Source organism: Argentina anserina, chromosome 1 (genome assembly GCF_933775445.1).
Source record: "Argentina anserina chromosome 1, drPotAnse1.1, whole genome shotgun sequence".
Lineage (NCBI taxonomy): Eukaryota > Viridiplantae > Streptophyta > Magnoliopsida > Rosales > Rosaceae > Argentina > Argentina anserina.
In genome coordinates this window covers 3,033,597-3,060,850 of record NC_065872.1, presented here as the reverse complement: position 1 = coordinate 3,060,850, position 27,254 = coordinate 3,033,597, and the positions used below count along the sequence as shown (strand labels likewise).

General features: G+C 39.6%; 4 protein-coding genes and 1 long non-coding RNA gene across 6 annotated transcripts; all 5 read right to left on the bottom strand.

Moving 5' to 3' along the window:
* Positions 1–2,510: 2,510 nt before the first annotated feature.
* On the bottom strand, positions 2,511–3,714 carry LOC126797820 (uncharacterized). The gene is made up of 3 exons (XR_007672472.1): positions 3,634–3,714; positions 3,474–3,517; positions 2,511–2,602 (listed from the first exon to the last, which is right to left on the bottom strand). It is a non-coding gene; the product is annotated as an uncharacterized LOC126797820 (long non-coding RNA).
* A 7,802-nt stretch (positions 3,715–11,516) lies between these two features.
* Positions 11,517–17,021, bottom strand: LOC126793606 (transcription factor RAX1-like). The gene is made up of 5 exons (XM_050520175.1): positions 16,868–17,021; positions 16,648–16,777; positions 15,958–16,364; positions 14,839–14,891; positions 11,517–11,582 (listed from the first exon to the last, which is right to left on the bottom strand). The coding sequence occupies exons 1-5, from the start codon at positions 17,001–17,003 to the stop codon at positions 11,517–11,519; spliced, it is 792 nt and encodes a 263-aa protein (XP_050376132.1). The 5' UTR covers positions 17,004–17,021.
* Positions 17,022–17,639: 618 nt separating this feature from the next.
* On the bottom strand, positions 17,640–18,479 carry LOC126793596 (uncharacterized). Its single transcript, XM_050520164.1, has one exon. It carries the CDS (start codon positions 18,477–18,479, stop codon positions 17,640–17,642), a length of 840 nt encoding a protein of 279 aa, XP_050376121.1.
* A 1,316-nt stretch (positions 18,480–19,795) lies between these two features.
* On the bottom strand, positions 19,796–22,508 carry LOC126789385 (uncharacterized protein At1g65760-like). Of its 2 annotated transcripts, none has more exons than XM_050515532.1 (3): positions 22,354–22,508; positions 20,628–21,939; positions 19,796–20,211 (listed from the first exon to the last, which is right to left on the bottom strand). In XM_050515532.1, exon 2 carries the CDS (start codon positions 21,926–21,928, stop codon positions 20,678–20,680), a length of 1,251 nt encoding a protein of 416 aa, XP_050371489.1. In that variant the 5' UTR covers positions 21,929–21,939; positions 22,354–22,508; the 3' UTR covers positions 19,796–20,211; positions 20,628–20,677. The 2 variants fall into 2 exon arrangements, with proteins under 2 accessions (XP_050371489.1, XP_050371493.1); XM_050515536.1 differs by having other exon boundaries at positions 20,628–21,932.
* A 2,440-nt stretch (positions 22,509–24,948) lies between these two features.
* On the bottom strand, positions 24,949–26,636 carry LOC126795094 (zinc finger CCCH domain-containing protein 20-like). Its single transcript, XM_050521951.1, has one exon. The coding sequence runs from the start codon at positions 26,591–26,593 to the stop codon at positions 25,451–25,453; it is 1,143 nt and encodes a 380-aa protein (XP_050377908.1). The 5' UTR covers positions 26,594–26,636; the 3' UTR covers positions 24,949–25,450.
* Between the last annotated feature and the right edge of the window lie 618 nt (positions 26,637–27,254).

Genomic DNA, 27,254 nt, shown 5'->3' with positions numbered 1-27,254 from the left:
ATATTTGTTGTTAAAGGAGTGACCAATGTAATTGAAAAACAAGTTTATCAAAGGAAAAACAGAGCAGTTGGGTGTTCAAATTAAAAGGTCAAGCAATGTTGATTATTTTTCAAGTTCATCTCCTAAGTCCTAAGAGTGCATTGTATCAATACATGTTATATGTTTTTGTTTCAGAAAGTCAAAAGAAGCAGGTGAGTTCAAAGTTCAAACTCAGAATCCATATAAGGGCCTTAAAAACCTATATCAAAATGACATGTATTATAATATATAACTTACCTTGACATATGTAAACCATGCCTCATCGTTGTCAACCTCCACGCACTTTCTCGCATCATTTCATCCAAATCCATTTTTTTGGAGCATGTCATAGACCAAAGCATACTTTTTTTTTTAAGTCCTTAATCTTCGACTCAACATGTGGAGTATACTTCAGTCCGGAATCAGAAAACTTTTCCAGTAAAGTATCCATAATCATAGTTGGTGTACCGGGTTTTAACGTGACATTTTTACGAGCAAAACCACTTGCAACTAACTCTTCCAAGATGTTAATACGAGTATCCTTCTCCTCATATGTCCATACACGTCGGTCTCTTTTTTTTACCACTCATAAGACTATCTTTAGTATCCATTCCTGAACACACAAACAACATGAAATGGACATAAGGTAAATGGACTAATGTATAATTGAATACACATGTACTTCAAAATATATCATAAATTACATATGCATAAGTATATATGAACTCTTCTATAACACAAGTCAAAGTATCAAAACTTAGAAACACAAAGATATTTATGAATCATAAATAATACAGAGCCAAACAATACAATAGCAAGAGTATAGAACTATATTAAAGTCAGAATTATCTTGATATCAATAAATTATAAATTATATTACAAAATAAAGATATTATAATTCATGGTAGCAAGAGTACAAAACTAGATTAAAAAATAAAGTAGCAAGAGTAGAGCTATTGGATGATCATGTTCTGTCTTTCTCTTTTCTCTTTGTCTTCGTTGTCTTTTCCAATCAGTAAACATTTCTCAGCCAAATCATCTCTCCACCTATGCCATTGATCATATGGAGATTCATCTCTCATATGAATAAACCGATTAGACCTTTCCACCCTCGTCATATCGTTATAGTTTCGATTTACTTCTTGCTCATAGGATCTTCAAACATTTCTCTTCTAATGAAGTTATGCAAAATACAATAAGCAAGAATAATCCAGGTATGAGTATCTATAGGATAGAAGGAAGGACATCTTAAAATAGCCCAGCGACACTTAAGAACTTCAAAACATCTCTCAATCACATTTCTTGCAGAGACATGCTTCATATTAAAGTATTGCTCACGGTTTTTGGTATTCGACTCTCCCACTCATCAATACGGTAAGTTCCTCGATATGGAGCAAGAAAACCCTCAAAATTAGCATATCCAGCATCCACTAGATAATAGTAACCTAAGAATTCAATAAAACATATGAGTTAAGCTTTTGATGGTACATAGTTTTCATAAACATCTATTTGCTATTTTGCATCTTGATCTTACATTGGGGAACTCTTAGTCCATTAGTCCTACTTAGTGCATCACGGAGAACTCTAGAATTAGAGGCAGACCCCTTCCATCCTGGAAATACAAAGATGAACATCATATTTCGATCACATATACCTAATACATTCGTTGCAATTTCTCCCTTCTGTGTTCGATATCTTGGTTTATCAACCTCAGGTACTTGCATTCTAATGTATGTTCCATCTAATGCACCTAGACAATTCTAGACAAATAAAAATATCAACTCTAATCTAAATTCATGATCAATGACAATAGAAGGTCTTAAACTGAAAATATTCTTACACATACCTTAAACGGTTTCCATCTAGCCTCAGTCTCATCTTCGCGCACGTATTCTGGTTCTTTTAAAAGCTGACCTTGTAGTCGACACACTCCTTTTAAAACCAAATTAAAATATCTACTTATAGTCTCTCCCGAGCGTTGGAATCGATCTTGTATTGTACGGTTCTTTACATGGTGAGCAAGAATGTGTAGAAAGATACACACTTGCTCCTCTACCGGGACTGAACCATCATTAGTCAACCCCCCCATCACAACTAAGTAATTCACATAACAAGTGAAATGCCCTCCTATCCATCCGAAGTTCATTTATACATGTTTTGTCACTTGAATTTATGAACTTATCTAAAAGACTAAAACAAGTATCATGTCTAATAAATATTTGATCACTTAAAACCTTTATTCTTTTCCGAGATCTATGCATCAGAACAAATAAATACATAAAACATCATTGTGCCCATCATTTGTTTTTGAACATGCAACTGCCGCACCAACATAAACATCCAAATTTTCCTTCTATCATCATCTAATCAGTCAAAAGCATGCAAAAAAAAAAAGATTTAAGTATGTCACATACAATCCTACATCAAGTGAATGATAAACATACATATATATATATAGAGCGAGAATTACCAGAAGATGCACCATTATTTGTAGTATGCGTCATTTGGTGTGAATTACTAGAAGATGCCCCACTATTTGTTGTATGAGCCATTTGGTGAGAATTTCCAGAAAATGCACCTAACCCTATATGCAAGAGTAAAATATTAATCAATATTATATATATACATATATATATATGTATCAAGGTTAATCATATGCATACATCAATGTACAAATTGTACAAAGGTAGCTTAGCATTCATGAACATATAAGTCACCTAACAAAATCAGCTACACCGAAAAAGAGTTTGAGATTGGCCATTATGTCATTTCTTATTTGTTGCATAACCACTACATTTATTTTAGGTCTAAATTAAGATGTCTCACATGACAGAATAAGTATTAAGCATTTTATAGACTTTGATGACCATGCCACCCACCCAGCAAATGCCTAGACCAATCTTAGGAAAGCAAAGCTCTAACATAAAATATAATTCCATACTTGAGCTGGTGGCAATATATGGTGCACATAGCTTATGCCATTAACATCATGCCGAATATGATTTGCAGCAAATGCATCATACCAGTTTTACTACTTTTGCTACTTATTCATTGGACATAGATATCAACTTGATCTCAACAAGATACAAACAAAAAAAGGACACAAAAGGTCAAAGCCTCATGCACATACTAACAGAGTACTGGTGATATTGTACTTACATATTTCCCCAAGAAATTTGCACTTTACTTTACAAAGATTAATATCCTAGGACTGTTGAAAGAAACATCAATCTATATTAATTAACCAAAATAATATCAATTCCTTCATCACATAACCACATAATATGTGAAGATTATATACTGACATAATTTAATAACAGACCATATTGGATGCTTTTCAACAATATCAACAATTGAGATAAAGGGTAGCTCAATATATGCATGAAAACAATCAATTAAATGAAAATCAGATAAAGGGTACCTCATAATCATTAGAGACTAGCAAGATAGCTTACCAGAAGATAAACGAATACGAGAACTTGATGTCATGGACGCAGTTCTATAACCATTGAAACAGATCTTAATCAATCAAAGATTATACTACCCATGAATTAAATTCTCAATACAAGATATAAGGGAAGAAAACCGGTAAAATTAGAGAGAGAGAGTCATTACATAGGACTGAAGATGAATTCCCCAAAGAACCCGTAGATGTTCGATAAATATATTGGAGCTCCTATTGAAGAGAGAAGAGATAGTCACAGGAGAAGAGATATCTGTGACACGAAGAAAGAAGCGGCACGCAATAACAAATCAAACCAAAGTTATTTTAATGACAACATTTTCAATAAGATTTAAAATCTTAGTAATATAGGATTTAATTTTTCTGGCCCAACCATATTGGACCTCTAAATATCACATGAAGTCATATTGGCAAACTTAAATCTCCGGCCTTATATCATGGTAAACAAACAGCCAATTGTGTCTGAGGGAAAGAGAGATAAGAGATGAGAGAAGCCGGAGGAGAGAAGGAGTCAAATTAAGGTGGGTTGCTGTGCTTTGGTCTCCTTTCGCTATCGATTGACGAATTCTCAGTGCTGGGTTGTTGTTGACATTTTGTTTCTTATTGAAACCACTTTCTGGTTCTAGAAGATTTATGCTTTTGTAGTTTGTGAAACTCTAAAATTTAGGCTAATTCAATATTCAAGAACATTAATCTTGATATGGGTTTTTGGATTGATGTTGATTGAGAATGTTCTTGTTCCTGGGTTTTCTTTCTCTTCCGAACCTGACCGTATCACCTTGACGAAGCCCCATTTGTGTATTTTAATCCAGCATCAAACATCTGTAACTTAAACAAGAAACGAATCTTCGCACCTGAAAAAATTTGGATTTGATCGGATGTCCCAAAAGGACAAAAAGATTTGGATATATATATATATATATATATATATATATATATATATATATATATATATATAGACGTCGTATTGTTCACATTGGCATGATTAATAACAATCTCTAATCCTTATGTACAAATTCATACCAAAACTTCAACTCTTGAATGGTGAAGCATTACATATAATACGTACATACGTATATCCGACAATTCAAGTTACAGTCCCCAAAGGCCAAACTAATGCATGGCTGGGGCCTAGGGGTCGAGTTGTTAACATAAGGTCGGCCTTAATTACCATTCCTGGGCTTGGTTATACTGCTGATAAAGTAAATACATAAGTGGTATTAGTATGACTAATCCAAGTCACTCTTATAATTACAACGCGATGATTCTTGAAACATCCCTAACTAGTCCAAAATTGTATCCTGATATGAGGACGTGTCTAATTTATTAGTCTGCATAAAGAAATATACATGAATTCATGATCATGCACTGACCTGAAGAGTTAACTAATTTTACGAACCAAGAACCAAGGGGGCTCATTCCCCAGACGTGACTGTTGTGCTTGGTCAACATGCATTATTCAAATAGGGTTGCTAATTGTAATCATCTACAGTTTATATATTCTAGATTTTTGACCTCTTTATTTCTTTAACCTTTAATATATGGATCAAACTTGTCAAGAAGCTATATTATTATAGATTTAAACTATCAAGAAATTTATAGGAAACAAAGAACAGTTTGAACAGAAGGTTATATATAATGGGGTTCACACGAATGAATTAAATTTGCTTGCCAACCACCCCTTATTTGTCTACTCATACCCACCCATCTAGAATAATGTCATGTATGTGTTCTTTTCTTCTACCATAGTTGTACTATATATAGTTAATTCTAAAATTCTAAAATTTATTATTGATTTATTTTTACCTTAAATTCAATAATTATAAATATATTATATAAAAAAGTTCGAATTTCGGTTTTAGGGTTTAGGACGGTAGGACTTTAGGGTTTTAGAATTTTTAAAGTATGTGATGATTAAAAAATTGTAAATCCTAAACTCTAAACCATAAAAATTATAAGAAAAATAAACTCTAATTTTTTTGTTAAATGTAAAATTAGAATAAAAATAAAATTTATAGTTATTAATTTATATAGATAACCATGATCTATGTGAGTGGGCATGAGGATGGTCAAATAAAGGTGGTCGGTAAATTTGCTTAATTCACATGAGCTATATGTACGAAGTGAAGCAAATTAATGAGTGCTCTATTATAAGCAATTTAGCTGCATACTTTATTTGCCACTTCTAGCCAGAAGAATAGATGACACTCATTTTGGCTAGGGTTGTCAATGGGTTGTGTCAGGTTGGGTTTGTGTCGGGTACATGTATTTTGTGTGTCATAAATATAAACTGAAATCCAACTCATTTATTAATCATATAAAAAATTTACACCTAAACTCAACCTACTTATTAAACAGGTTAAATGTTTTCAACCCGTTTAACCCATTTACTATATATATATATATATATATATATATTAAACGTTGGTGTGGTATGGTGTGGTTCACTCTAACTCTGATCTCTTTCGCCTTCTTCTTCATCGTTTAACCATCTAAGAAAGTGTGGTGTCACTCCGACGAGAAAAAACAGCTTCGTCGGTATCAGATCGTGGAGAAATGGTTGATACCTAGACAAAAAAACCGTTTGAACGTCTGCAACTGAGGAGCACTACACACACACACACCACACACATAAGGCCCTTCCACTAAGTGATTTTTTTTTTGTCTTTTAAAGAGATAAGACACTTGACCAACTTCTTAATCACATTTTAACATCTCCACCGTTGAACATCTAGATTTGAAAAGTTGATAAATGAGATATCCTTTTAAAAGACCTAAAAAATAGATCCCTTAGTGGAAAGGTGTGTATATATATATATATATATACAGACCGTTTCAAGTGCGAACGTTCTGATTCCGGCGACGGAAAACCGCGGCGGACTACCTACATCCAGGCAATCCCGTCTGTGCTGGCCGGAGCTCTATCGGCGACCCACGCCGGCCGAAATCTGCAAAAATCAAGTTTCTTGGCATATTCTAGCGATCTCGCAATTCCGAACGTTGTGGGTCGCCGATGGAGCTCCGACTAGCATAGACGGGACCGCCAGGAGGTGGGAGTGCAGCTGTCGTGATCCGCCCCGCCGTTGCAGCATGTCGTCGCCGGAATCGGTAAATTCGTACGTTACATATGATACGAACGTCTGCACCTTAAAATCCTCATATATATAAATATATATATATATATAGCATTTTGTTTAAAATTGACATATTTGAGTCTTATGCGCCGAACATTCAATTCATTATTTTTTGAGTGCGAGAAATATTATTATTGTTTTTAACGCCTAGATAAATAAAAGTAGATCGACTTCACGTACACACCGAGATGATATAGTATACACATAATGTATCAAAGCGGTAATGCACGGAAAGGGAAACCAACCCTTGAATGATGTTAGCAATATGTTACGTACGCTGCAAGACCTCGCTTCTGTTTGTGCATGCATGAGCTCATCATGAAACTGACAAGAATTGGTAAACTCATTCAATGGGTATGAATCAGTTGGACTAACTCCATCACATTAATGCATAAGGACTCGGACACACACCCCGTCTTCATCAGATAACATGAAATTCGCTGCGAATTTCTTGCCAACCACTAACCACTCATAAGCACACAGTGAATAGATGTAGGCTAAGTTTGGTACAATTGTGCTGTGAACTGAATTATTTTTTAAGTTGTTATGAGAAAAATTAAGTGAGATGTTCGATAAACTGTTTTTAAAAAGTGTTTTGAGATTGAAATTTTGAACGGACTTGCTAAAAATAGTATTGTGGTTGTGTATGATTACCATAATGTACATGAATCATATGATAGCTTAGATAATTACAACTCAATTCCAACTTCACACACAATTTATGTTTATAAAGGATCATTTCTTATGCCAGTTTATTTTTTGGGATTAAAATGCCTTATGGAAGCAAACAAAGTAAATTTTCTAACCAATTTTTTATTATAATTTGAGTATATCTTAATTTACAGTATTTAACATTATGAAAATATATAATGATATTGAACTAAACTTGTTTTATATTAACTTTAAAGTATACTGAGCATTAATTAAGAGATTATTTTCCTCCATGGCTAGCATCATTTATTTTTGGTCGAAACCATGCACATGATCCATTTCAATCCATGAATTACCGAGAACATGTGGTTTTGAGAATTTCCCATTTCAATCCATGAATTACTGAGAACATGTTGTTTTGAGAATCGCCCAGTCAAGGATCTAGATCATGACTTAATTTCTGGGGAATTTGATTAATGGTTCCTTAGTTGTAACGACCCCAAAATTTCGAGCTTAAAAACTCAAAATTCTAAAATCGTTAAACACAAAATAATCTCAAATAAATCGAAATCATTAAAGTGTAACAGCGGATCAATTCTGAGTTCTCAGTACAACTCAGACCACCAATTATTACAACCCAAATTTATTATCCATACATAAAATGAAAATGTAATAATCCTCACAAATCACTCACAAATCTCATAAATGAAATTACACAAATTCTCCCACACAAATCCACGCTAAAACCTCACCACAAGTAAGATACGAACGACTTCGAGCCTCCGTAGTCGTCACTCAACCTCCACTAATCAGCACCTGCGGAATTATCCCCTACACCATCGAATTGGTGCACCGGGATTGTAAACACAAACCCGGTAAGCTTATAGCTCGTGTGAGTAAAATCAAAATATAATTCGCATATCAAAATATACGAAAGATCACAAAACAACAAATATAAATGCCCTCATGAGTCAATGGACAGCCCATCTGGTTGACCCAAAGAAATATGAAATGAAACACTCATGAGAAAATTAAGTAACCCTTCTGGTTACCCAATACATTTATAATAGGGGTACCAAGAACGCTGGTACACATCTGTTACCCCTCTCGTAATACACCGTTGATATTGGATAGCCACCCGCTACCCAACATCCAAAATAAACTGAGTACCCATGAGCAGGTAACCACCCGTTACCTCACATGCAGTACTAAGGCAGACAGACTAGAGCTCTAACTGTATCGTAACTTTCGCCCGGCCAAAGGCTAGGTTTCGACTCGCCAAACACGTACAATAATCTCACATCATATTGTACCAAAAACAGGTCCAAAGACAATTCACATTTTAACAATCTCAATGTTAAAAATCACGTACAATAATCTCACATCATATTGTACAATTCAAACCACATGCTCAATATAATCACAATAAAATCATAACAGTATATTATATAGCAAACTATATATATTCGTACTTATTTACCATTTATACAATACATATATAGTCAACTATATCTTATACATGTCATATTTCACCACACATGCTCAATACACGAACTTCCGTCATCGAAACGACCATTTTCTAATGAATTAATAACAGTATATGATATAATGAATTATATATATATGTACTTATTACCATTATACAGTATATATGTAATCCACTAAATTATATACATGTTGTAATTCATTATTAAATACTCTTGCAAAATCTTGAATCACCTCGAGCGTAGATTCGTAAATATGTGAGATTTTACTCACCTTATTGACTTGAGCGAAATTCCACAATTCCCGAAGATAATTCATTTCCTTGATTTAACGATCACCTTGAAAAGATAAGAAAAGAATTTAGAATTGTTTCGTAAACCTTTAAATGCCGAAACAGTAATAATCGGATACTGTTCAGCAATTTTCGGTTTTACGAAGTTACAGTTCAGTGTTACTGTTCACTGTTACTATTCACGGTTACAGTACAAATATACCATTAATACGTATTTCTGTACGTATAAATATTATATACGTATTCTTGTACGTATAAATATTCTATACGTATTCATGTACGTATAAATATTATATACATATTTCTGTACGTATAAATATTATATACGTATTTCTGTACGTATACGTATTGTTTAAATGTAAATACAATCTCAGTAAATACAATTTACTAAATTACCCTTTTACAATTTACTTTTTACATTTACTGAAAGTAATTTATATTTACATTTTATCGTAGGTAAAATTTAATTACATTTACCGTACGTAAATAAAAATTACATTTACATTTACCATACATAGTAAATTACCAAAATACCCTTCTCGGAATACTGTTCACGCGCCGCCGCACGTGGCGGCGCGTGGGGTGCACGCGCCACCTTCGGCAGGCCGCGCGTGGGGCCCACGCGCTGACACCCCCAACGGCGCGTATCACGCCACCGCAGTGCCCAATCTCTTCCTCTCCTCCTCCTCTACCTACCTACGGTTCCAAACCGCCCCTAGGCTACCTCACACCCTCCCCACGCGCCGCCTAAAGCGGCGGTGTCTCAAAATCTCCTCCACCCCGATTCTTCCCCAAATATTCAACAATCAAACACCAATCCATCAACACACATCACAACATCAATTTGAATGTAGTCTTACCTAGATTGGTGCTCCAAATGCGACAGGAATGGTAGATCGTCGACAAGCTCCTTGCAGGATCTTCAATCGTCGATCCGGCTTCTTGGCGGCGAAACGAGGCACGGCGTGCTTGCGGGTGGCAGCTGAGGGTCTTGCGGTGTCCTAGAGGATGGCGGTGAAGGTCTCTACAGCTTGGAGGCAGCGAGCAAGGCGCGAGGCAGAGGGAGGCTCGGGGGACGAGTGAAGTTCTCGGCGGCGGGGCAGCGCCGCAAGCTCGGGTTGCTTGCGGGGTGCGGCAGTGCTAGCCACGAAGGGCTGGGGTGGCAGATCGGCGAGAGGAATTCGAAGGGGGGAAGAAGGAGAGTCGGGCCGAGAGAGAGAGAGAGCGGCGGAAATGAAGGGTTTCCTGTTATGGAAACCCTAGTTAAAAAAAATTCCTTTTTATACTAGTTTCCAAATCGGAAACTAACTTCCGACGTGAATAACTTTTACGTACGATGTCCGTTTCGAACGCGTCACATACTCACGAACTCGTATCGACGAGCTCTACAACTTTCATGAAGAAAGTTTTCGCAACCGAGCGACGGAATAAAAGTCGATAAAATCGTTCGGAAACGTAACGTTTTTCGAATAATCGTTCCGAAAACGTTTCCGTTTTTCGTTTCAAAGTATCGCAACCATCACATTCGTTTTTAATCAAACTTCACAACTTAAAAGAATTTAAATTGAACCAAATATTATTTTGAAATTTAGGGTTATTACATTAGTTGTTTGGGTAAATTGCAGTGGAGATATGGGATGATGAACTTGCAGGTTGTGTAGGGAGAGGACCAATTAAATACAGATTTCTCAAATTGATAGAACTATGTGAGTACCCAGAAATTCAAAGAAAGTATTGAATATGAACTTGAGAACTAGTTGCAAATCTGCAATTAAGTAACCTGCAAATCAATTGAAGAGAAAAGAGTAAAAGACCTTGTTGTAGAAGAGAATTAATACATGACAAATTAAAGTTTCGTGCTCATAGTTGTTTGGATTGTATTGTTTCAAGCAATTACTTCATATCATAATTATGCCACAAATAATCAGACAAAAACTTCATATTCGTATCAATGGTAACTGATAATTGAGTGTGAAAGATGATGAATAACGAGGAAGATATAGAATAGGTCGAGTGTCAATTTCTAAAAAAGACATGGAGAAAATAGTTATCTGACTCCATTTCATTTCACATCTCCGTGTTTTCAGCCGCATTCCGCAAAAGCCTATTTTGAAGAGCAACTATCAAGTAGCTTTTGATTTCCTGCTACCAAGAGAATTGTTTCTTGCCAAAAGTAGGAATTTAGAGTTTACCAAACACCCACATTTATCATCAAAAGCGCTCAGAAACTGGGCCGTAGATTCTTATTATGAATATTTCACTTGCACAACGAGACATTGATTTTTACTTGGCCAGAAAAAGAATAAAAATACAGCGATTTGACATGTCAAAACAACAATATACCTAAATCTATGGTTGGTGCATGCATACGTTACGTACAATAGTAACATTATCCAGATCTTCAAACTACTCTGATCTTATTTGCACATTATTACAGGATAGTTTGTGGTAGATTTGATAGATAAGAATGTGACTAATAACCAAAGCCACCCAGAAGAAAATGACCACCAGGAGGAGTATCGAATCCCAAGTCCATAAACTGGAATTAATTGGATATATAACTTGATGATTTCTTCATACACATATCAACCTATATATACTAATCTACGAATTGATTGTCCGGGATTCACTCCGTGAAACACGGACCGTGTTTCACGCCACTATACATGCTAAAACTCCCCCTCAAGTTGGTGCATACATATCGACCATGCCCAACTTGCTAAGTGAATCATAAAAAACTCTTTTTGACACTCCTTTTGTGAGCATATCGGCAAGTTGCTCTTCTGTGGAAACAAAAGGAAAACTAATGATCTTTGCGTCTAGCTTTTCCTTTATAAAATGACGATCAACCTCCACATGTTTTGTACGATCATGTTGCACAGGATTATGCGAAATATCAATAGCTGCCTTGTTGTCACAGTACAGCTGCATAGCACATTTAGGCTTAATATCCAAGTCTTCTAGTAGATTTCTAAGCCATAATAATTCGCACACTCCCTGAGCCATACCTCTGTATTCTGCTTCAGCACTAGATCGAGCTACCACATTTTGTTTCTTACTCCTCCACGTAACAAGATTGCCTCCAACAAAGGTATAGTACCCTGATGTGGACCTCCGATCGGTAACATTTCCAGCCCAGTCTGCATCTGTGAAGCCACAAATCTCAAAGATATTGTTGTGATTAGAAAACATTACTCCTCTCCCTGGAGCTGACTTCAAGTATCTCAAAATCCTCACAACAGCATCCATATGATCCACACTCGGATTATGCATGAACTGACTCACTACACTTACTGCATATGCAACATCTGGCCTGGTATGTGACAAATAAATCAGGCGTCCAACTAGCCTCTGATATCGAGCTTTGTCAGTGGGAACTTGATCTGGATACTCTGCTAACCGATGGTTCTGCTCAATAGGAGTATCAATTGGAGTGCAATCTAACATCCCTGTCTCCGTTAGTAGATCAAGGATGTACTTCCTCTGACACAGATAGATACCATCACTTCCCCGGGCTACCTCAATACCCAAGAAGTACTTGAGTGTACCTAGGTCCTTCATCTCAAACTCTGTAGCTAGCTGCTTTTGTAATCTGTCCACCTCAATAGTATCATTACCAGTAACTACCATATCGTCAACATATATGATTAGGGCTGTTACCTTCCCTTGTTGGTGTTTGAGAAATAATGTGTGGTCTGAATTACTCTGCGTGTAGCCAATTTTCCTCATAAATTGTGAGAATCTGCCAAACCAAGCACGAGGAGACTGTTTAAGACCATATAAAGACTTCCGCAATCTGCATACAAAGTTATCGGGAGAAGCTGCCACATATCCATGCGGAAGATCCATGTATACTTCCTCTGTTAGTTCTCCATGAAGGAATGCATTCTTAACATCAAACTGCCTAAGTGGCCAATTCAAGTTAGCAGCGATAGAGAGCAATACCCGGATAGTGTTTATTTTTGCAACAGGTGCAAATGTCTCATCATAGTCTATGCCATATGTCTGGGTGAACCCCTTTGCTACTAGGCGTGCTTTATACCGGCTTACTGACCCATCTGGATTGTGCTTCACTGAAAACACCCATCGACATCCTACAGTCTTCTTGCCATATGGTGGAGGTACAAGCTCCCAAGTATTGTTCTTTTGTAATGCTTCCATCTCTTCCTCTATTGCTTTCCTCCATTTTGGATCTCCAAATGCATCCTGCACTTTGTTAGGTACTGATACAGTAGATATTTGATTCACGAATGACTCATATGACTTAGATAATCTTTTGGTAGATATAAAATTGACCACAGGATACTTGGATTTAGTTTGAAGGGTAGGTTCATATTTCTTTGTGGGTTGACCTCGAGTAGACCTATTTGGCAAAACATATTGTCTACTATTAGCCTCAATAGAATGACTAACCTCAGATGAGTGATCTTCTGTACCAGGAGAGCTTTGCTCAGGGGTATAAACAGTAGTACGGGATACATGAGGGGCAGTTGTGTTGTCAGCTTCTGGTGCCTGAATCTCTTGAGTGACGATCTCCGGTGGTGCCTGTGTGGCTGACACCTTGGTAATCTCAACGGAACTTGTTACCATATCGACTGGCTCATTTGTCTCCCCCTCTCCATGATACAACTCTTCAAAATAGGAATTCTCCCCCTGAAGAGCAGTATCAGAAGAGGAAAAGTAACTCATGTCCTCAAAAAAAGTAACATCCATAGTGACATAGTACTTCCGAGTAGGAGGATGATAGCACTGGTACCCTTTCTGATGACCTCCGTACCCAACAAACACACATTTAACTGCCCGGGCATCCAATTTAGAACGCTGATGTTGTGGAAGATGAACAAAAGCGACACAACCGAAAACACGGGCAGGAAGATTATGAAAAGAAGGTAATGAGACATGAGATGCAAGCACCTCATAGGGAACTTTCCCTTGAAGAACACGAGATGGAAGACGATTAATGAGGTGGGCGGAAGTAATGACAGCATCACCCCAAAGGTATTTAGGCATGTGGGCACTAAAAAGAATACATCGAGCCATATCAAGTAAATGACGATTTTTTCTTTCAGAAACCCCATTTTGCTCAGGTGTGTAAGGACACGTTGTTTGATGAACAATTCCGTGTGTGTTAAAGAACTCCTGAAATACATGATTCACGTATTCCCCCCCCCCCATTATCAGAACGAAGAACTCGAATGGTGGCATTATATTGGGTTTGGACAGTGGCATGGAAGGTACGAAAAGCTGGAAAAACTTCATCTTTATTTTTAAGAAGAATAATCCATGAAAGACGTGTGCACTCATCAATGAATGACACAAAATAACGCATGCCTGAGACAGTAGATTCTTTAGAGGGTCCCCAAACATCAGAATGAATTAATTCAAAAGGAAGAAAGCTTTTAGGTGAACTACTAGGGGAATAAGTTGATCGATGACTCTTGCCCAAAACACATGTCTCACAACATAAACAAGACTCGTCCACATTAATAAACAAAGTGGGCATGGATTTTTTCATAATACTAAAAGATGGATGCCCTAAGCGACGATGCTATAACCAAATTTCACTTAACTTGTCAGAAGTGGAGAGTAACGCGGTCCGAGACTGCCCCCCTGGTTTTTCCCCTGCGTACGTCAGATCCAAATGAAACAACCGGCCCCGCAAATACCCCCGACCAATTACTCGTCCGGTGAGAAGATCCTGAAATATCACATACATAGGAAAAAAAGGTCACATAGCACTGAGCGTCAGCGTTCAGTTGGGGAAAAGATATCAAATGGTGAGATAGAGCAGGTACATAAAGTACATTGTGAAGCTCTATGGTAGGAGTAATACGAACAGACCCTGTCCCTACCACGGGAAATGGCTCACCATTAGCATTAGTAACATAGGGTACGGGTGGAGGGGATAATATGGTAAAATAAGATTTGTCATAAGTCATATGATCAGACGCACCAGAATCAATAATCCATGTATCAGAACTACCAGAGTGAGAAATATTAAAAGCCATACCAATTAAAGAAGAATCGGTCTTTGGTGCACTTGCACTGACAGTGAGGATGCACAGACAAGGAAAAAGACAAATGATTCTTGCCGGACCGGGTCGGGTAGGCGGACCGGGTCGGGTAGGCGGACCGGGTCGGGTAGGCGGACCGGGTCGGGTAGGCGGACCGGGTCGGGTCGAGAACGGGCCGGGTCGGGTAGGCGGACCGGGTCGGGTCGAGAGCGGGCCGGGTCGGGTCGGGTTGAGAGATAAATGGAGGGTTTCTGAAGGAAAATTTCGGGAAAGATTTCGGAGAGAGGAGAGAAAGGGACAGCGGCGGCTCCGAGCTAGGGTGAATGAATCGGCGTCTCGGAGATGAGGAGCACCGGAGGGCGTCTCGGAGATGAGGGACCACCGGAGGGCGTCTCGGAGATGAGGAGCAGTGAGGCGGGATCGGCGGGTCGATTCGGAGATGAGGTTGTGGAGAATGAGTTTGATAAGAATAGCAGTGAGGTTGAGGAGCCGAAAGAAGCAGAGGTGGTGGTTGTGGGTGATGTGGATAACGGCGCTCGTCGGTGGGTCGTCTGTGTCGAAGAGAACGGCACTCGTCGAGGAGAACGGCGCTCGTCGAGGCGTCGAGGAGGTGAGGTTGCAGCAGCGGGAGCGACGAGGAAGACGGCAACGTGTTGACTTCTGGAGCACGACGCCGGGAACAAAAAAACAGTCGGTTATTCCGACTAATTACCGGAAGCTCCAAACACCAAACCCAGGTAAAACAGAGCACGGCTCTGATACCAACTAGAATTAATTGGATATATAACTTGATGATTTCTTCATACACATATCAACCTATATATACTAATCTACGAATTGATTGTCCGGGATTCACTCCGTGAAACACGGACCGTGTTTCACGCCACTATACATGCTAACACATAAGAAACTCGCCGGTAATGTTGTTCATTCCTTCATATCCAGACCAGAAGGAGTAATCATACTGATCCAGCTGAGCCATTGCCTTTGAATCTGAAAATTGATTGCTCAAGGTTTCCAAAGTTTGCATGAGTTGATCATCAAAACTATGCTCAAAACCGGTGTTAGCAGCATCTGGTAATGTGCCACTTAAACAATATGAAGCAGACTCGGGGACATGAGGGGTTTCGATTTCGGAAGGAACTGGAGTCGAAAACTGCGCAATGATATGATCGCATGTCTTTCTAGTAGGCACAATGTTGTTTCTTGCAGCCACCGCGGGCATCTTTTTCTTCAGCTTTGTGTTCCAATAGTTTTTCACGTCATTATCTGTTCGTCCTGGCAGTTGAGAAGCTATGACAGACCACCTAATCCCGAAACAGAAACGAACTGAACGATCAACATATAAACAATCTCAAATACTACAAATTATAAAGAGACTGGCATGTGGTATTAGAACGTCGTAGCTAATTCGACTCTTTACTATGTTAACTTAGGTAATAAAAAAGCCTTTAGCCATAGGATTGGCAGTCAACCGAAGACTAAAACCAAATCGAACGGCTGGAAATGCTTTTAACACCCGACTAGAATCACAGTTCTGAAACAAGGTCTGTAGATATGACTATATGAGTGCCATAGCTATTAACTTGCCTGCTTCCAATGCTTCTATAGAGAGTGCAGATGACATTGTCTTCCTCCTCAGTGAAACAACCACGCTTGATGTCTGGCTTAAGATAGTTCAGCCATCTCAAACGGCAACTCTTACCGCAACGATTCAAGCCTTAAACATAAAACTTAAACCAATCAAACCCCAAGAAGAAGAGATCTAAGAAATAATGGCTATAGCAAGAGACAGATAAAAATCACGCACCTGCTTTGGCTGGGAGAGTAATCCAATTGCCAGCGGCGCCGTGTTGGTTGAGGTAGTTCTTGAGGATGGCGTCTTCTTCAGAAGACCATGGTCCTCTTTTCACTTTAGATTTATCACAGCATGGAGTTCTTCCCATGGCTAAGTGGCTAACATAGTCACACACACACACACTTTTTGAGAAGCAAAAGGAAGCAAAGAGAAACTAGCTAGGGTAGGATACAACTAAAAACTTGATGAGATAGATAAAAAGGTTACTAAATAGGAGCCTCAGAAATATTGACTAATATATGTCTGACTTAGCTATAATTCGTCATAAATAAATGAAATAGTACTGTGTAGTACGTATGCTTTAAGGAGACTAGTCAAATTCAACGTTGGTGTTTGAGTTACCATATAGTACTAATAGTAGTCATATTCAATGTTGGTGTTTGAGGTAGCATATAGTCTGCTATAGATGTCATGCTTTTACGTACTAGACTAGTAGCCAATGCCAATTTACAATGGCATGTATGAGGATTCTGGATTTAGTGGATTTAACATTTAGGGCAGAATGTATAAATAGTGCTTCTTATAGATTTACTTAACTTAGAACGTGACATTTTATTTACAACAAACAATTGTAAGTTCAGAAAGTATTTTGAATAGGACAAGGAAATCAGATATCATACAATGACCATCAATATATCATCAAGTTGTCACTCATATATATGAGCCAAGATATTACAATCAAAACATACGAACACGATGAAAAGAGCAGTACGAGACTCCAAGTTCAATTGGCTCTTGGCCTGGGGGTGGCCCATTCGACCCGGAGGATGAGATTGTCATAGCCATACCCATTGAGTTTGTCTATGGCTCTTTGGCCATGTTCCTTGTTATCAAAGTTAACAAATCCAAATCCTCTACTAACTTGTGTGTCTTTCTCAAGAACAACGCGAGCACGGGTTATTTCACCAAAAGGACTGAAGAGTTCACGCAAATCGGCGTCCCTGGTATCCTCCGAAAGGTTGCTAACCCTAACGGAATTCTCATCATTCCTCATATTGTTCCTCGCTCCTGGTCTCATGCCCGGAGGAACATATGTACCAGTCTTGCTTGTTGTGCCTGTCTCCGGTGGGCTATCGTCTCCGGTACTCGGTGTGACGAGGTCTTTGTAAGGGCACTGTGCAGTCCAGTGGTCACCTTTCTTACCACAAGTCCTGCAAAGCTTGAGACTAGTAGGACCTTTTTCAGTACTCTTTGGTAGTTCATGTGCCATGTTGGTGCCAAGAGCTTTAGGGCGTTCGAGCGTGATGTCTTCTTTGGAAACCATAGTCACATTGGCACTGCCGTTTTCATTGACGGCGGCTCCGAATTCGGTCCAGGAGCGCCGCTCCGCGGCTGCCTTAGTCATGCGGAGAGAATTGGTCCGGGTGATGGTGGTGATCTTAACCTTCTGGCCTTTTTCATTGAGTTTGTATTCAATTACCTTCTTGATGCCCTTCTCGTTGGGGCCAATCACCTGCTTCGGCGGCAAGAGGAGGAGGTCAATCTCCTTCTCTGCATCCTCGTCATCGATATCTCCCCACCGGGGCTTGGCTGGTGGGGTCGCAGCAGCTGATCCTGGTCTCATTATTTCTCGATCACAAACTCTCGGATGTTTCTCTTCTTTTGCTTTCTCAATATGTTGTTGGTATACTAACTGTACAAGTGCAGTTGTTGGCATATATATAGAGGTAATAAAGCCTAAAAATCCTACTATCATTGGGGAAGCCGATTGTTAAACCGAGTCCTAATGGGAATAGGTAAAGTAATTACAGTTGCCTGCTATCCTTTTCCTAGTCAATGAGTGATAACTTAAATGTTTCGTCAATCATTTTTTCAATAATAATCTCAGTTGCCTGCTATCCTATTCTCTTATACTCAGATGACGAGTGTATTTATACATGCTAATCAGCGAGTAACTTTATAATTAGACTTTAGTATATATATTATATAAAGTTACAACAGACAATAATATATCATGTGTGGCTCCGGATTGTTACATGAACCGAAAATTAGCTAAGTCCATTAAACAAAGGCATGATCTATAATTGATGCAGTAGAACTGTAGAAGTATGAAGGGTTTACAAGCGATAAACCCGAAAGGTAACAAATGGATCTCAAGCAAAAAATCCTAAAGATAAATTCTAAAATCCACTAGAAAATAAGAGAAAACTCTTATTTGATTGAATAATAATAAGATAGATCATCTACACCCGTTTAAGGATGCTTAAATACTGATAAAACAAATCATATGACAACTAACAACCAAACATAAAAGCCTAAGGAATAAAACAAAACAAATCCAAAACAAACTAGAAAACATAAATTCTGAAAATATAAAAACTGTTGTTCTGAGGCTCTAAACGAATTTGAAAACCCGAAAAAGCCCACAGGTTGTGCCGGCGCTACGAGTTTGACTCTTGGCGTAGGAAACGTATAATTATAAACATGGTATGTAGGTTCCAACTTACCCAAAATCTCTGGGAACTCAAGGAAGACACACGGGCAAGTGGGGCAACACGTGTTTATGGCAGGTAATAGCCACATTCCTACAACCTGACAGTGTCTCATCAATCACCAAACCAAAATATACGAAACACACAACAAGGGTAGAATTTATAGGGCACATGCGAAGGATGCGAAAAGAACTAGGCTTTGTTGGTCACCAATTTAAAGCAAATACTATCTGATAAGAGAACACGATACCATAATCTCCCAAGAAGGATAGGTGGAAATAACAGGGGGCATGCCACGGATGCGAAAAAGAACTGATTAGTTTCTTAACAATTGAAAGCAAATAAGTTCCCATAGGAAAACGATTTTACAATCTCACAAGAAGTATTAGGAACTAGAAGAATTTGGTGGAACTAAAAGGAGAACATGACTGCATCAAAGATTCAGTGGTTGTGTCTCTCAATGCATCCTTAATTCTGCTTCTGTGTTAAATCCATATACTGATTCAGATTACATGTGCCTCTCAAAATCCTGAATGCACAATATATGCCCAATACCGACCAAAACAAATTAATAAAAGATAAAAATAGTACTACTATGCTTTCAATCAAACTACACAACATTTAAACAGGCAAAATGTATTGTAATGAGTAAGAAATCAAACCAAACATATCTAACATTTCACTCCTATGCAACAACCCGAGCCTCTATCATCAACTGCTGTGGAGAGTCCTTCCCTTGCTGCTTTTCGGTTGACTGCAATGGCTTGCAGTCCTTTAATTTCCAGTGGCAAGACCACATCTGTTGTTGCCAATCCAAATCTTCCGACAGCTCAGTCCTCACTGCATCTGACAGGTATACCTCACCTAAATCAACATCCAAACATACATAGATTAGCAGTACACTAAAGTCTAAACCTACACTATGTACTTCTGTGAACATGAGAATTAATGAGGCCACGATCATAACCCCAATAAAATCATAGGTGGAGATAAAATTCTTTAACAAACTCACAGAAACAACAAAACAATAAATATAAATAAGCTCACGGATTTAAATGGCAGAATCAGCGAGATTCAGCTTACTTATAGCATGTTCAAAACCTGAAACCTACCTAAAGTGGCCTTTAAACTAACCGATTTCATCATGTAAAATCCACACTTACATCACCTAATCAAAATCATTTTGTACTTTCTAATGAAACGTCATATAAGAAGTGTATAAAACTATAAATACATGTCAATAAGTATCAAGTGACTCTAATGTACATATAGAAACTTACAACAAAATGAGAAGATACTCTATGGCTCAAAATTGGAAATGAACTGGAAATTAGCCGAGTCCATTAAACAATGGCATGATCCAGATAGCAGGTGGGATGTTCTTGTGCCAAGGATTTAGAGAGTAATGTTGTGTAATGCTTCCATCCTCTATGTTGAAGATGCCCATATCACTTGGTCCATTAAAGATGGTTTTGTTTTTTCGTTGGATTAAACTGAAGTGATTGTCCCGCCCAATTGATCCATCATCAACTAATCGCACTGCACCAAGTTCTATCAAATCATCCGTGTAGTATATGGAATTTGGATGGCACCCAGGAAAGTTTGAAGCCAAGACACTCATTGAATGATTGTCACCAACAAACAGAGCCTCCTCTCCAATGCTCTTTAACTCAATTTGCTCCATGATAGATCCCTCCCTCTCATCAAACACCACCTTGTAAACCTTGAAGCTCTCAGTCCAGAACTCCTTATCCTCATAATTGAAATAAGGACCATCTCGTACATTCTTCTGTTTCAAAAATCTTCGGACATGCAACAAGTCTCCTTTGGTTGTTTCCACAAGATATCCCTTGTGCGCATAACATGAAAACGGATATCCTGTAGGCGTAAGTAATCTTTCTACTAGTGGCTTGCTATTAACATCAAACGAAGATATCCATCCCCAGTGTCCAACCGCATATACTTGTCTTTTATAAAATATAGCATCAGTAAAGAATAAGCAGCCCTCCACATAAGTCCAAAATGTTTGTCTTCCCTTTATGCATGCGAACCTTTGAGATCTATCATAAATTGCCACAACCAAATAATTGTCTGCATCCGCAATCGGATCACCCGATAAGGTAACCTTTGGGGAGAAAGCCCTGAACCAGGGACCCTGAGGATTATTATCCAATGGAGGGAGACAGATGGTCGACACATCTCTTTTGAACACGTTCAGAAGAGTTACACTGAGTTGATATTCGTCTAACTGATCTGATATGACCACCCAACCAGGGGCATTACTCGAGGAACAACACCTCTTGGGGCTATTAAGCGCCTCTGGTAACATAAAGTTGTACACCTTTTTCTCACCAATGCTGTATAGTTTTTGCTCTGACAGAATCATAAGCATGGGAAGCACCATAGCACAACGCTGTGTTTTACAGTTATACTCTACTGCAAGCGCACACCATTCTTTACAAACCACAGCGAAACGAACAAGGTCAGCTGGTTCCAACAACTTATCCAGAATCTCATAGAGAATGACTCCAGGAAGACTAGCCCACTCCGGCAATAGTTGTTTACTTAAGGTAACATCCATGTTCCTACAATCTGACAGTGTCTCACCAATCACCAATCACCAATCACCAATCACCAATCACAGAATAGTGAGAATACAAAGAAACAATGGTAAAATAACGGGGAACATGCCAAGGATGCTAAAAACAAGAACTAAACTGAAAGCAATTAAAATCCCATAAAGAAAACAATCTCACAAGAAGAAGGATATCAAAGATTGGGGAAAATGGATCATGTGTTAAGATTAGAAATGCCTCTCGAAACCCTTAATAAACTACACGACTAAACAAGCCTGATACTGATCATGAACAAATTCATAGAAAAAGAGGAAAAAGAAATTTGAACTAATCCTATGGTTTCAATCAAACTACCCGACCATACTCCTTGAGAGGTGAATCGTATTGTTACTACTAAGAAATCAAAATGGAAATGGAAATCGATATGTACCTCTTTCGGTCCTATGCAACAGACCCAGCCTCTATCAAAGAATCCTTCCGTCTCCGATTTCCGATTAACGGCGTTGGCTTCCAGTTCTTCAATCTCCAGCGACCAAACTGTTGACGATCAGAAGATAAGCTCCACTTCTTCTTCTTCTTCTTGGGTGTCTCGACTGTCTCCTATGACTTCGGTCGGTGTTGGTGTTTCTCAGTATCTTTGGGCCTCTTTTTGGGTCTTTAGAAGTAAGTTGTGGTTGCTCGAGCCCAGTGACACAGTGGCAGTCAAACTATCCACTATTACATGTTATTTTTTTTTTAAAGGGTCCGTATTACATTTTTGTGCGTGTAAATTTTAATGTAATTATATTGAAATTATATTTAAAAATCCCAAAAATAGGTCACTCACTACCATTTGAGATTCATGAAGAATTAGTCGCGGTTTATATCTTGTTTATCCAATCAGACAAAGATGAGGGTGCGTTCTTCATACTCTATATTCACGTACACTTACAAAGTAGACCACAGTACCCCAACGATTGCAAATGGACAATGGTTATGGGTAAGGTGGTGTCCCCTCTTTCTAACTAACAAAAAACAAAGTAACAGGCTACGCACTTGTATGCTTTTTGAAAATGTAATCCTTGATATATGGTACCTACTTGGGACGCCAATTATGTACAAATGGAGGTCGACGTTCTATCATTGTTTATCCCATCAGTAGTCATATCTTAACAACTGGAGCCAAACTATGAAGCGTATTTAGCACATAGTATGGCATCGATGTGGTATATATTACCCTTTTGATCCCACAGATCTCGTACATTTCGTCTGGCTCTAACAATAAACAAATGCTCCATTGAAATGTTTAGTGCACCCCCTCAGCAATCGTAGTCATGAGCAGGAGTTTATAGTCAAGTCTCTAATAATATATCTTGAATTGGTGTTAGCCAAACGCTTGGTTCTTGAAACCATCAGCAAACGATAGAGACATCCACCCACATACCCTGATTTCGTAAATCGTATTAGTTTAGTCGCTTACTTGGGTCGACGGCAACCCCAAGGTGCGGGAAAATCAAACTACAAACTTGCCCTGTTTTCATGGTCGTCTTCTTTATTTGCTTTGCTTAGTCGTTGACAAATACACATATCCACCTCCTGACCTCCATCAGCTATAATTAACTAAGCTTGATCTCCTTGTCTGCTCCAGAGAACTTAACAGTGTAAATTAATTAACTAGTGAAGATAATATCTGGTTTACTGTCCATAACCTTTTGTCATTTGGGTAAAATGACCTGGCCGACTGGTAAATACCTCTGCATTATATTTCGGCTACCTGGAGTACGTTTTCAATGTCCCGAAAATGGATATTCTTCGTGGGATGCTCTAGTGATTATATATATACGACATCCCAGAATAATAAGAAAAACAATCAAAATCAGAACTCAGAAGAATTCATCAATGAGCCTCAAATTCTACAACAAATACGACACGGGCGGAAATTTGGAGCCTCCAGCCAGTACGTGGCAAACATGCACATTAGAAAGATCACCCCCCCCCCCCCCCCCCAATGTTATGCAGCACGTTGCTTATGACTCACAGACAGAGACAATGACACTGGAAATTGAAACTCTTGAATCTTAGTCTGCTCTTCCTGGTTTGTCAGTAACAAAATATTGCTTCTCTAAATTTTGCATTGGAAAAGAAATTTCAGTCTCTCTGAGCAGCTGCAGAGTTACCGTTTCAATCTAACATTCCACTCCACCAATTCGGCAGTGTTTTAGAGTATTGAAACTTAAGAGTAACAACTTATGTGTTAAAACGGTTCATATCACCGGAGCTGTGGCACTCCGAGCCATGGAAAGCTACACAAACAGATCAGATTTTGGGACCAGTGGCATTCTTGGTTAAATTGATGAATACTTCCAATAATCCAAACTCAATACATAAGAACCATTATGGGTAATTATGCATGTCCAAATCAGAAGGCATGGAGACAAGTATATCCACACCCATCATGATAATGACAGAGCCGTTTGTTTTATCAGCAATGATCAACTAGGCCTAGAATAACAAGCAGGTTTCAGATGTAAATCATGACCTTCATCTGGTATATACGCCAACGGTGGTCAATGAATGAAATATACCACCACCTATATACCAGATTTGAGAGATTGCGTGCTAGAAGGGTTAAATGACTTGAATCAAAGCAAGTATGCAATACAATTATAGCTCTGCCTCCTTGGGTCAGAGAGATGCAATCTGTCCTTTCCCCTTATTTCCATCCATGTAATTAGTACCATTGATTTCTTTGTCAGATATATTTCTTGCCATTGATATCAGCCTCCCATTCATCCACAATTACAGTGAATGTGGTCTAGAACTTTTGGGAACTGTCAAAGACGTCAAATACCTCAACTATAACCCCTGCCAAATACGTGAGGCCTATCAATGTGATAATAAAACCCCAACTACGCAAAATTGATGGGAAAACAGAGAAAGGGAACCCAACTTTGGAGCAGAGATTTACCCATTTTTCCCTAAACTGGCAACACTAACAAATTAAAACCAAATGAATTGAAAGGAATCGAGGCACAAAAACAGGACAAGAGCAAACAAGACGATTGAATGTTAATATAAATACGAGGTTACATTAATAAGTTCCATTGGGATGAAAGAGCCAAGCATTACATAATATCCATAGATTTTTACAATGGTAGAGAAGCAGGCAATGGTGGCGACGACGATGATGATCCTAAAATGCAGAAATTAACAAAAGGGAGAGCAATCATACTCCACTCTGCTTAACCTTATATACACAAGAAAAGGGGCATTGCCGATCTAAACTCAGAAGAGTCCCTACTACCTTCCCCGAAACGATCCCAAAAGCGATAGATTCTACTCTTCACCCATTAATATATACACATAATCTTGAAATCTTCAGCTTCACTTGGCTTCCGAAATCAAATTTCCAGCTCTCCGATTCCGGACTCTATTCACAAATGACAAGAGAGATTAAAGCAAAATAGGGATAATTAGAGGCCACCAAATTCAAATGGAAACCCAAAATAGAATTAAAATCCTTGCTTGCCAAGCCAAAGCCACTTGGCTCATTCACAGTTCACCAGCTCAGAAACCCACCCAACATCCGGAGCAACCGAACATCCCTGACCCTGGGCCGACCCGACCCGCCCCAGAGAATTCTCCTCCCTCAGCCTCTCAAACATCTTGGCCCTCAAGTCCCTCCCAGACTCCACCCTCTCCATCGGAACCTCCTCCTCACAACCCTCATCACAGAAATCCAGAAACCCGATCGCAGACCGGGCCGGGACCCGGGTCGGAGTGCAAGGCAGGCTACAGAAACCGGGTCGGAGCATCGACCCGCGTGGGGAAACAAACCCGGGCGATGACCCGACTTGAACATCCCAGTTCCTGGGCAGAGACTTGACCTTCCCAAGCTGCAAGTTCCTCATCGACGCCACCATCTCACTCACCGAGCTCGACCCCAGCGACCGGCTCATCAGCGGCGACATCGGCGGCGAATCATCCGGGGAAATCTCCAACGCCGCCATCGCCTGCCTTAGAGGAGACCCGTCATACGACTCCGCCGCGGCACCGGAGTTGCTGACCGAATTTGAACCACGAGGACTAAGTTGCTGGGGCAAAACCCTAAGCTGCTCCGGCGTGTGGGCGAAGAAGCAGACCCTCCTCTTGCAGCTGGTCCCGTCTTTGCAGGGCTGGGTCCGGTAGCGCGCCGGGTGCAGCCAGCACTCGAAAACGCCGTGCGCGAACTCGCAGGAGTCTCCCTTCTTGCAGTGGCCCTTGCGGAAGTCGGGGCAGGCCGAACCCGAGTAGTGGAACTTCCTCGGGTCGCGGCGCCGGGCCTTCTCGCCCGGATGGGCGAACGGGCAGTCGGTCCAGTCATGTGACCTGCCACGCGCGCAGCGGCGGACTTTGAACTCGAACATGCGGAAGTGGTCGCAGGAGTAGGCGTCGACCGGGGAGTCCGGGTCGAGACCCGAGAATTCGGAGTCCGAGTCCGGGTCCGGGTCGGAGAACTCGTTGGAGGGGAAGTAGCGCTGGAGGGCGGCGAGGGCGTCGTTGAGGTGGTGGGAGGAGTTGGCATTGGGGGTGGTGACGCCGACGCCGCTGAGGGGGTAGGGGGAGAACATCTCGGCCGTTGGATCGTCGAGGTTGAGCCACGGCGGGACGTGGATGGTTGGATTTGGGCGGTGAGGCTCGCCGAGCATCATCTTTTTTTTTTTGGCGTGGTGGGGGGTTTGATTTGGATGGTTGTGTTTTGGGGGAACAAGAGAGAGTGGCCTTGGTTTATAAACTGCTTTGGGACTAGGGGGCTAACCGTGGTTAACTCCTTAACGCAACCGTGGTTGGGTTAAGAGTTCCTTTTGGTTCTAGCCTTCTAGGATGTCCGTTTACCGCAGGCGGTTAAAATATTTTAAACGTATGGGAAGGGCTGTGGTCACTAGGATAGGGACAGGTGGAATTTGGGATGAACACGTGTGGCTCGTTTAAATCTAGCCGACGGTCAAATGGAGAGTTCTGGTTGGGTTGTGAGGAGTTTAAATGAACGTGCTGTGTGTTGATCATGTCTTATACCGGAGGCGGTGGAGGGAGATTTTTTTCTTCAAAATGAGAAAATTCACACCAAAGTGCCAAACCATAAACTTCATTTGCCTGAGAAAAAAGTGTTCGGTGTGTACCCAGTTAAATATATTATTTCACGGCGTTATAAACCTGTACGATGAAAAAATATATATTTAAATATAAGTAATTAGTTAAAAATAAATCGTAAAAATTGACTAATAATATTAAAAGAGTACACCATATAAATTATGTACCGGGTATATATATTCTAAAATAAATATAGAAAGAAAAAGAAAAATAAGAAACATC

What these genes read in the sequence shown, in the direction of transcription:
- LOC126793606 (XM_050520175.1), bottom strand. Translation starts at nt 17,003, where the DNA reads ATGGGAAGAACTCCATGCTGTGATAAATCTAAAGTGAAAAGAGGACCA. An exon ending in TACTCTCCCAGCCAAAGCAG is followed by an intron (nt 16,778 to 16,867) that starts GTGCGTGATTTT and finishes TTTATGTTTAAG; the next exon opens with GCTTGAATCGTTGCGGTAAG. An exon ending in TATAGAAGCATTGGAAGCAG is followed by an intron (nt 16,365 to 16,647) that starts GCAAGTTAATAG and finishes TTTCGGGATTAG; the next exon opens with GTGGTCTGTCATAGCTTCTC.
- LOC126793596 (XM_050520164.1), bottom strand. Translation starts at nt 18,479, where the DNA reads ATGAGACCAGGATCAGCTGCTGCGACCCCACCAGCCAAGCCCCGGTGG.
- LOC126789385 (XM_050515532.1), bottom strand. Translation starts at nt 21,928, where the DNA reads ATGGATGTTACCTTAAGTAAACAACTATTGCCGGAGTGGGCTAGTCTT.
- LOC126795094 (XM_050521951.1), bottom strand. Translation starts at nt 26,593, where the DNA reads ATGATGCTCGGCGAGCCTCACCGCCCAAATCCAACCATCCACGTCCCG.